The sequence below is a fragment of the Humulus lupulus genome, chromosome 1, assembly GCF_963169125.1.
Source record: "Humulus lupulus chromosome 1, drHumLupu1.1, whole genome shotgun sequence".
NCBI lineage: Eukaryota > Viridiplantae > Streptophyta > Magnoliopsida > Rosales > Cannabaceae > Humulus > Humulus lupulus.
Genome location: NC_084793.1, coordinates 267321379 through 267330557, shown reverse-complemented (window position 1 = coordinate 267330557; position 9179 = coordinate 267321379). Strand labels below are relative to the sequence as shown.

Below are 9179 nucleotides of genomic sequence, written 5' to 3'. Positions count from 1 at the left end.
ATCTTGACTCTGCCCCCAGTAGTCTTTTGCTAACATAGTAAACACGTTTTTGCCTAATTATCCTCCCGAACAAGTACTGCGCTGATTGCATGTTCAGTTGTGGCGAGGTTCAAGTATAATACTTCCACTGTGATTGTCTTGGATAAGATCTGTGGTTCGATGAGGTACTTCTTAAGGGCTTGAAAAGCAATCTCACACTCGTCCAACCATTCAAATTTGCTGCCCCCTCTCAAGAGATTAAAGAATAGGAGGCATCTATCTGTAGATTTCGAGATGAACCTACTTAAGGCCACCTTTCATCCAGTTAAACTTTGGACATCTTTATGTTTTTGAGGTGAGGGCAGATCAATTAATGCCTTAATCTTATCCAAGTTTTCCTCTATGCCTCAAGCATTTACTATGAATCTGAGACTCTTTCCCGAGGACACCCCGAATGAGCATTTCTGCGGGTTAAGTCTCATATTGTACTTCTGGAGTACATCCACTACAACAATTTTTAGTATATATTACATTAAAAAATAGCATATATTTAGAAGTGCTATTAATAGTGGGGGATTAAAAACACACGAAATATATTATTTTGGCGCCATATGAATAAACCTCAGGCGCCAAATGAAAAAAAAAATTTGAGTCTCATCTGCCAAATTTTAATCCCTAAATCTAAGTTACCCGAAAAATTTCTCTCAGCCTCCATCTCTCACTCTCGTCTTTGAGCTTCATCTTTGAGCTTCCAACCCATTCCCCTTCATCACCGTTCATCACCGCCTCACTCTCCATCTCATCTCTGAGCTTGAATCCAAATACCTTCATCACCGTTCACGAACCCAAACGCCTCATACCCAGAATACCCAGATGGCTTCTCCTTCTCCGTAACGGCTACTTTTTTTCTTCTCATACGGTCAGAGCAGGAGGAGACCTCAAGATTGACCTGACTCTCTCTGGTTTTGTGGTGAAGAAGGACTTGTTCATCGCTTTGTTGCTTCAGTGAATGGACTGCGATAACGACAAGTAAATCCCTCTTTCTTTTTTTATTTTTATTTTTTGATATCTATGATCGGTTTTCGTATCTAGGTTTTGCTCCGAATTGCATTTTTTTTAGTTTGTTCTTGGTTGTGGTTACTATACTTGATTCTTGGTTTCTTGATATCTATGGTTCGGTTTATATTTAAGATTTTTTTATTTAAGTTAGATGTGTGGAGATGATATGACTTAATGTGCAAATTTAAGGAGAATGAGTGGAAATGAATGAATGGACTATGTGATTTGGTTGTTGGGTCATTTTGCTTTTTCCTTTTATTTTGCCCTTTTATCACGTAAATCTAATGGTCTATGTTTGGATTATGATACCCTTTTAGTAAGCATTTTTTGTAGCATTGTCCTTTTATTTTTATTGTTTTTATTTTCCTTCTTCATTTTGGAATGCTAGTACTGGATCCAATTTCCACTGGTACTTTTTGTATTTTTTTTGTGTGTAATATATATATATAATCTCTTCAAATGATATATTGTTGTGCTTCAGTTGCCTGAATGGAAGATATTGAATGAGTTGATTGGTCCTTCACCACTGAATGGTTATCTATTTTGGTGATGGTCATGGTTTTGCTAATTGGTTTGATGTTGAATTCAACCATTTTCATTTCTGTAATATTCTCCAGCTAAAGGTACATAGAGTAGAATAGAAATGCAGTAGCTCAATTCAATGAGCTATATTTGTAATTTAGGTTCTGAGCTTTGTTTTATGCACTTGCCTTGTCCTTTTACTTGACCATGGCTTTTATTTACTTTGTTCATCTATGTTTTTTTAATTGAACTTGTTGTTTTCTCATGTTATGATATAAAATTGGCAGAAGTGCGCAATGGGGTTGGCAAAAGGATAGTTATTTCCAAAAGGATCCAAATTACGGTATGTTCCACAATGTGGCTTAAAAAATTACTAACTGTCGACATATTTGAAAGATATCTGATTTGGTATTTAACTATTTCATGGTATGACTGATGAGCAGTCATGTCTGAAGGTCTTTGGAATGGAGTGGCTCATAATGAAGAAGATATTTCTTATATGTTTGATGAGGAAACAACCCCAGTTAAGGCCTGCATGGATTTGGAATACCATGTTGACCATAAAGGTTAATATATGTTCTTTTTTTCCTGCTTCTCTTCCACAATGTATATTGACATTTTTTTAAACTTTCTAGAATTGCAACTTAATGCCCTATATATGCTCTTTTAATGTTGTTAAGTGGGTTTCAGATACTATGAACAAGGAAGTTGAAGAATGTAGGGAGTCCTTTTCACAATTGAAGAGGCGCCGAATGCTACAGTTTACCAATGATGACTTTGATAACTCCCTTCTCTGTGATGAGATTTCTTCCGTCTTCCTTAAATCAAATGTTCGTTTGCAATATCCCTCTACATTGGATTGTCATACTAAAAGCATTTTATAATGTTTTAGTAGAATGAACTTTATAAACCATGAGTTACTACACATTGGAGCCATTTGATCTTGAACATATAAATTGAATTAAATTCGTTGTTTTCTACTTTTGTATTGAAAAAGTTTCAGAATCTGTAACTTTAGTCTTCATGGATCCATTAATTTTTATGTGAAGCTGATGTAGATGTTATCACTGGTGATTTACAGTTTTCCTACGGGTATATCTGTGGGTATATAATGCCCTGCGTTTCTATTATGTCGAACAAGTCAAGTATCAAGATTTTCGTGAAAATTATGCATTTTATTTATTAGATGACATTTTAGTACCCAAACTGCATGTCTCATATTTTTCTGCTCTATAGGAGGTTGATTCACTTGAGGAGGCTTTACCTTCTGCATCTGATTGGATCTCTGGATTTACAGGTGTTTTTTCTTTTCGTTTTGAAAGCATTCCAATATAATACGTACAAAATGTTTGGATTTTCAACATATCTAGTGTAACTTGTTTCAGAAGATACATCTGCGTCTGCCTCTGGATATGAGACCCTGGATCATTCAGACGAATGGATTACTGATTGCCTTAATGATAATGAGATGCATTTCAGCTCTGATACTATGTATGCATATTTAATTTAAGTCTTGTTTGGATGTTTATTTTTTCCTTGGCTGAAATCTTGTTTGGATGGTTCTCAACTACTTCTAAGTGTAAGGATTGTTGTGTTATGTGAAATTCAGGAATACTTCTGGCACATCTGATTTTCAAATTGATATTGCAGGTACACGAAACTTTGTCTTCTCTTGCAACGTGTACCTTTTTTCTTTTACTATTTATTTCTGGTCTACATTTATCTCCTCGATCGCTCTCATCTCATGTATACTTTGTTTGGTGGTGTAGAGTTTTGCGAGATTGCACCCGAGTATGAAAATAATTTGCCACAACAACGTGTTTCTACTCCACAGAAGATAGTTTTCAAAGGTACTTCCTTCTTTGTTTTCTTTTTCTGTCATTAAAATCAGTTTGCGCTACTTGTTATTAATGCACAATCATCTGGAAAGTTTTCACTAAGTATCAAATAGGTCATGACAGAATTTAAGATGGTTAGAACAGCAAGATTTCTTACGTGTTGCAAATAGAAGGAACTATTTTTATATGGTTTGTTTTCATGTGTCATAGGTAGGTAGTAAACTCGAAGCCAATCGAGCTCCGTGTGAGGTCGAGTTTGGAAAATGAGAGCAGTGGCACTGAGGATTCTGGTCACTCATCATCAAAACCTCTTAAGGTAAGGGCTTCATGCATTTTGGTATCTAGCTAATTATCTCTGATTATATTGTTTATTATCTTTTACTTGCAAATCACTTATGTTTTCTTAAGAACATGGTTTTAGTAGCTAGCATTGGGACATGTTATTGTGCTATTTTGGGCAATTTTCAGGCTGTTTAAACTTTATGATAAAATTTACTTTTGATGTTCTGTCTTCTTTGTAAGATGGTGTAGATTTTCTTTCTCATGGTCATGATTTAGTCTTTTGGGGAATTTTAGTTGGCACTTCAGATTTGATTAGCTTACAATATTCTTGTACAGTTAAAGAGTACACAAAATTTGCTGCATGAGCCAGTATGTCTCTTTTCATCTCATCTCATCTCATCTTGAGAAATTCATAAACATTGTTTGGTAAATGAAAATTGTATTGTTCTGCTTTACTAACTCTGTTAGATCATTCCTTTTATTCTGTTAACTTTCAATTTTATACATATTTGTAAAATTTGGGCTCCTTAATCTATTTCTAAAATTTAAAATGTATTTGAATGAATTAGTTTAGTGATAGTGCTAGTTCTCTCAATATCCTATCTTTCCATATCAAGTTTGAAATTCATGTCTAGATCATTTCACTGGTAGTCCTGTGCATATTTTGTAGATGCATTCATACTGTTAACTCTTTTTTCTGGACTTTTCTTTGAACTTTCTTTGTTTCATGTACAAACCTTGTTGTTTCTTTTTCATAGTTTAGTTAGCAAGAGAGTAAATAAAAGGTTGTGCTTTTTATGATTGTTGTTGTTTAATTTGATGAATGTGTATATATGTCTATTTGCTAACTCAGGTAGCTGGAATTTATAGTGGTTATCTCTTGTTTATTTCTCTGAATTGGTATATTTTTTGAGTTATTTTATTTTGTTTCTTAGTCATTGAGTTGTTATAAAATATGGCTTGAGTGTATTCTAGTTTCTTGTTTGGCCTTTTATTTTCTTGAGTTATTTGATTCCTTCTAGCTTTTCCTTTATTCTGAAGTTGTTTAGAGAGCAATATAAGGGAATTATTTTCTAAGTAGTTGCAAAGAGCAACAATAGAAATAGAAAACAAATTAAGAAAACAGGGCATAAAAAAAACTAGATGATTCTTTTTACTGCAATATGTGGAAACTTTTCGTTTGAGCAGTAGTTTTTATTCCCCTCCCCCATATGTTATTCTCATAATAGAGGGGATTTAGAGCAGTGATTGGTAATCCACCGCTTCAAAATAAAACCAAAACTTCCCCATTAGTTAGTTACAATGCCCCAACACTCGTACTTTCTCTCTCATTCATCACCACTGTCCTATACATATACATAATTCCTCTTGTTTTAATCTTATTGTGCTGTGAAATCATTTTCCCTTGCTTATACTCTTTATGCCTGGCATAATTTTTCTTTTATCATTTCATCTCTATAGGTACAATGTAGCAATTAAGTGTGCAACTATTACTCTTGCTGGGCACTCCTAACCAAAGTAGAATTATGAATATAGATTACTCTCTGTCATTTTAGATTTTTCTCTTAGAAATCCAAGTCTCTCATCTTTTTTTTTCTGCAATTTTGGGTAAAATCTGAATCTTTCTATTTTATTTCAATCTCTTGCCCTAACTTCTCTCTATTCAATTCTATTTCAGATTTTGTTTTTAGAAATTGGAAAATGTTGTTGAGCTATGGGGTAAGCTCTTTTCACTCTGCTATTGTGTGACTTAATATGATTAAGATCTTGAGGTAATATCATTGATTTTATTATAATTATTTTATTTTGATGTTAATATATGTGTTGGCTATTGTGTGACTTAATATGATTAAGATCTTGTTTCCTAGTAGTGCATACAATGGAATAATACCAAATTCTGATTGTATTACTAAGTTATTAAGAATTCAGTAGGAATATGCTTGCTCTTATAAACTCTAGTTAAGATTAAGTTGCATTGATTTGTATTTCCTTGTTTTAATATCAGTAAAGGACATATAGTTGTTTTTTTTTATTATTTGAAAAAAAAACTTTGCTTGATTATGTTTGTAATGTATCAAGCCTTTGCCTTTCTTTATGAAGAAAGTTATGAAACACTTTATGTCTTCATTGCTCCCTACTGTCTGAAAAACTATAATGTCTTAATGGCAGCAAGTTGTTTGACAAGTTTGATTTTATTTGCACTGTATTCTCTTTTCTTATTTATAGCTTTGGTAAGTTATAGTTTATATGATAGTTATGGGATTGGATTTGCATTCAGTTGTTATATTATTTATTTATTTTAGTTTTCATCTTGCAGATGTTCCCAAGCTTTGTTTGAATCTTCATTTTGTTTTCTATTATGCTTATTTATATTTTGATATTTCTTTGCTAGTTGATTTTCTGGCATTTCAGGAACTTGTTACTGCTTGGGTTGTCATCTTGGCTTGCCTTGTCCATGGGTTTGTTACAGTCTTAGTTGCTAGTGAAGCTCATGCAATAACTCTGGCTGTTGAGGGTTTGTTAGGAGTTGTGTTTACAGTGGCTGCATTAACAGATGAAGCAATGGATGTTGGTGAGGTTTTTTTTTTTTTTTTGCTATAAGAGTTCTCTGATATGTCTACAAATTAGTTTATGAATTTTGACCTATATCTAATTTGTTCATGAAATTGTTTAAAAATCATGCTTTAAAGTTTAATTAAGTGCTTGTTCTCTTTGTTTAATTAACCCTGTTCAATCCCCAAATAACATCCAGCCATTTACTAAAATTCAGAGTTGTTTCAGTTCTTAGCACAATGTTCCAGTGATATTTCATTATAATTTAGGGTATTGGTTAAAAATAAGGACTGTCAATATGAATATGTATGTTTTCCAAAGTTTATGAGAAGTATTCATTCTATACTTACAGTGAGAAAATGAATTGAATTTTTTTGTTACCTATGATGATAATGATCAATTCTTATTATTTAATTAAAGACTTGAAAACTTGTCATAATCTTTTTTATCCTTTTGTCCTTGTAATTGTGTATTATTTAATTATCGTACTTGATAGTTATTGTATATTTCATTCTCATATATCCTCATCCTCAGGTACTTTGACCGCGATGTTGAATGTGTCTTCAAGTTCTTTAGAAAGAGGTCAGTGATATGTTTTTTCTTTTGTGTTGGAAGCTTTCTCATCTGCTTCACTGACTTGCTCGCTTATTTAAATCTACTGAGTTTCATTATTTGAGATTGCTACTCTTAAAAGAACTCTCACATATCTTCTACTGATGGAGGATTGAATTTTGATTGCTGACTGTTGATGGGTTGATAATGCTAGTCCACTTAAAACTTTAGATGATCATATTTTTCCTGAATTTAGCTGTAGTTTTTTGTTTATGCTTCTACGCCATGTTGTTGTTTCAGCTGTTGTGGTATTGTTCTTGATAGTCAATTTTTGTTGGTAGTGAAAGTCATTTCAATATTTTCATTTGTGGTCAATAAATTAGTTGAAGTGGTATATATGTGGTTCTTATATATTTTTCCAGAAGTCCTTTTTTTTCCCAGTTTCCTTGATTTCTTGAGTCATTGGTGTTTGTAGGATGCTAGTCCATATTGTATATTAACTGGAGAGAAGCTTCAAAATCAAATTCTTGATTTCTGGGGATTACACATGGACATGTGGAAGAAAGGGAAACAGGTATATGACAAGTGCACAACAAATGGACTCACAACAAAGACAAGTGCACAAAGGATGATGAATTGAAGGATGGAGCAAGTTTCATGCATGGTTTACTTTTGTGTATCTTGTAATGTTTTTGTTTTTCATTTTTGAAGAAAAAAATGTTCAAGAAACTTTATTATGTTATGCTTTCAAACTTAAGTTAGAACTAAGATCTCATGAAATAGACACATTCATAGTTTGAATTAGTTATTGTTTAATGTAATACTTATGGTTTATCAATATATTGATAATTACATTTTATGATTAATTTTGATTTTTTTTTATCAAAATACAATAATGAAAATCTTTTAATTAAAAAAAAAACTTATAAGTACTCTTATCACAATAAAAAACCTTAATATGTTATGATTTAGAAACATATTATAAGTGTAACAAATTGTTATGATTTATATAATATAACAAACTAAAAACGCTATCAAAATAATCAAATGTAACAGTTGAAAAGTGTTATGCAAAAAGTATAATATTAAATTTCAAATTTATAACCAAATACTCTAACTAAATGTTATTATTTGAATATTATAGCAACTAAAAATGTGTTATTGAATAGTTTAAGATAACATCGAACATAACATTCGAATACTGTTGTAGAAAAGACAGGACTTTTAATAACAGGGGCTACATTAGCATTTTTAGAAGCGTTATCAATACTCCCGGTTAGCAGTTTTTAAGTGTTATGAATACTGTTTTTTCTTGAAGTGATCGAAGCATTCAGCGAGATCATCTACATGGTTATATTTATGCTTGGACTTGACCAACATGTCATCCACATAAACTTCCATGTTATTCCCTATTTTCTTGGAAAATATCCTATTCACCAATCTTTGGTATGTGGCTCCGGCGTTCTTGAGCACGAAAGGCATCATATTGTACTAATACATGCCTTTATCGGTCATAAAGCTCGTGTGTTCCTGGTCAGGTGCATGCATGGCTATCTGGTTATACCTAGAGTATGCATCCATGAATGACATGAGGTCATGACCTACAGTGGCATCTACGAGTTAATCGATTCAAGGTAAGGGAAAGCAATCCCTTAGACATGCCTTAATGAGATCTGAATAATCAATCCAATCGAAGTAGAAAGCATCTCTGATAAACTGATTTGCCTTCAGCCTTTTGACCTTTTCTTTTAGGGCTTTCTACCTTTCATCGTCTAGGAGCCTTCTTTTTTGTTGTTTTAGAGGGAAGCTTTTGTATATGTTGAGTGCATGGCTTATAATGTTTGGGCTGATACCAATCATGTCCGAGTTCGACCATGCAAACACATTGTGATTTTCTCTCATTGAGCTCTACATCCTCAAGCTCCTTGATTGGTCTGAGATCGGCCCTATCCTCTTCTATTATGAGGTCTATTTCTTCTTCGACTTCGAAGGCTATCCCGCTTATTTCCCGGATGACAACAAGTGCCTGCGCACTTGTTTGGCCCTTCCCTCTCAAGGAAATTCTATAATATTCTCAAGTGGCCAGCTGACCTCCCTCCAGCATCCCAATGCCACTGGATGTTGGGAACTTGATGACCAAGTGCCTCACAGATGACACTGCCCCCAGCCCAATCAGGGCTGGTCTCCCGAGTAGTACATTGTAGGTGGAAGGGGTGTCCACCACTATAAACTCCATCATCTGAGACTTGATAATCTCCCAAGGTTACCGAGAGCTCAATGGAACCCGTGCTGGCTATTCGTTCTCCTAAAAATCCGTACAATGTCGTTGCGCAGGACTTCAAGTCTCAAACTATGAGTCCCATCTTTTCCAAAGTGGCCTTGTTAAGGATGTTA

At 33.6% G+C, this 9179-nt stretch overlaps 2 protein-coding genes across 2 annotated transcripts; both read left to right on the top strand.

Annotated features, from left to right (window-relative positions):
* Window positions 1–617: 617 nt before the first annotated feature.
* LOC133834036 (protein XRI1-like) lies at window positions 618–4045 on the top strand. The gene is made up of 9 exons (XM_062263563.1): window positions 618–1008; window positions 1848–1903; window positions 2004–2126; window positions 2251–2390; window positions 2797–2857; window positions 2946–3051; window positions 3170–3210; window positions 3330–3410; window positions 3921–4045. Exons 1-9 carry the CDS (start codon window positions 989–991, stop codon window positions 4043–4045), a joined length of 753 nt encoding a protein of 250 aa, XP_062119547.1. The 5' UTR covers window positions 618–988.
* A 1742-nt stretch (window positions 4046–5787) lies between these two features.
* On the top strand, window positions 5788–7072 carry LOC133832920 (uncharacterized). The gene is made up of 2 exons (XM_062263196.1): window positions 5788–6257; window positions 6768–7072. The coding sequence occupies exons 1-2, from the start codon at window positions 5928–5930 to the stop codon at window positions 6774–6776; spliced, it is 339 nt and encodes a 112-aa protein (XP_062119180.1). The 5' UTR covers window positions 5788–5927; the 3' UTR covers window positions 6777–7072.
* The last annotated feature ends 2107 nt before the right edge of the window (window positions 7073–9179 follow it).

Coding starts and splice junctions, on each gene's coding strand:
- LOC133834036 (XM_062263563.1), top strand. CDS start 989: ATGGACTGCGATAACGACAA. Junction 3,052..3,169: donor CATTTCAGCTCTGATACTAT/GTATGCATATTT, acceptor TGTGAAATTCAG/GAATACTTCTGGCACATCTG. Junction 3,211..3,329: donor TTTTCAAATTGATATTGCAG/GTACACGAAACT, acceptor TTGGTGGTGTAG/AGTTTTGCGAGATTGCACCC.
- LOC133832920 (XM_062263196.1), top strand. CDS start 5,928: ATGATAGTTATGGGATTGGATTTGCATTCAGTTGTTATATTATTTATT.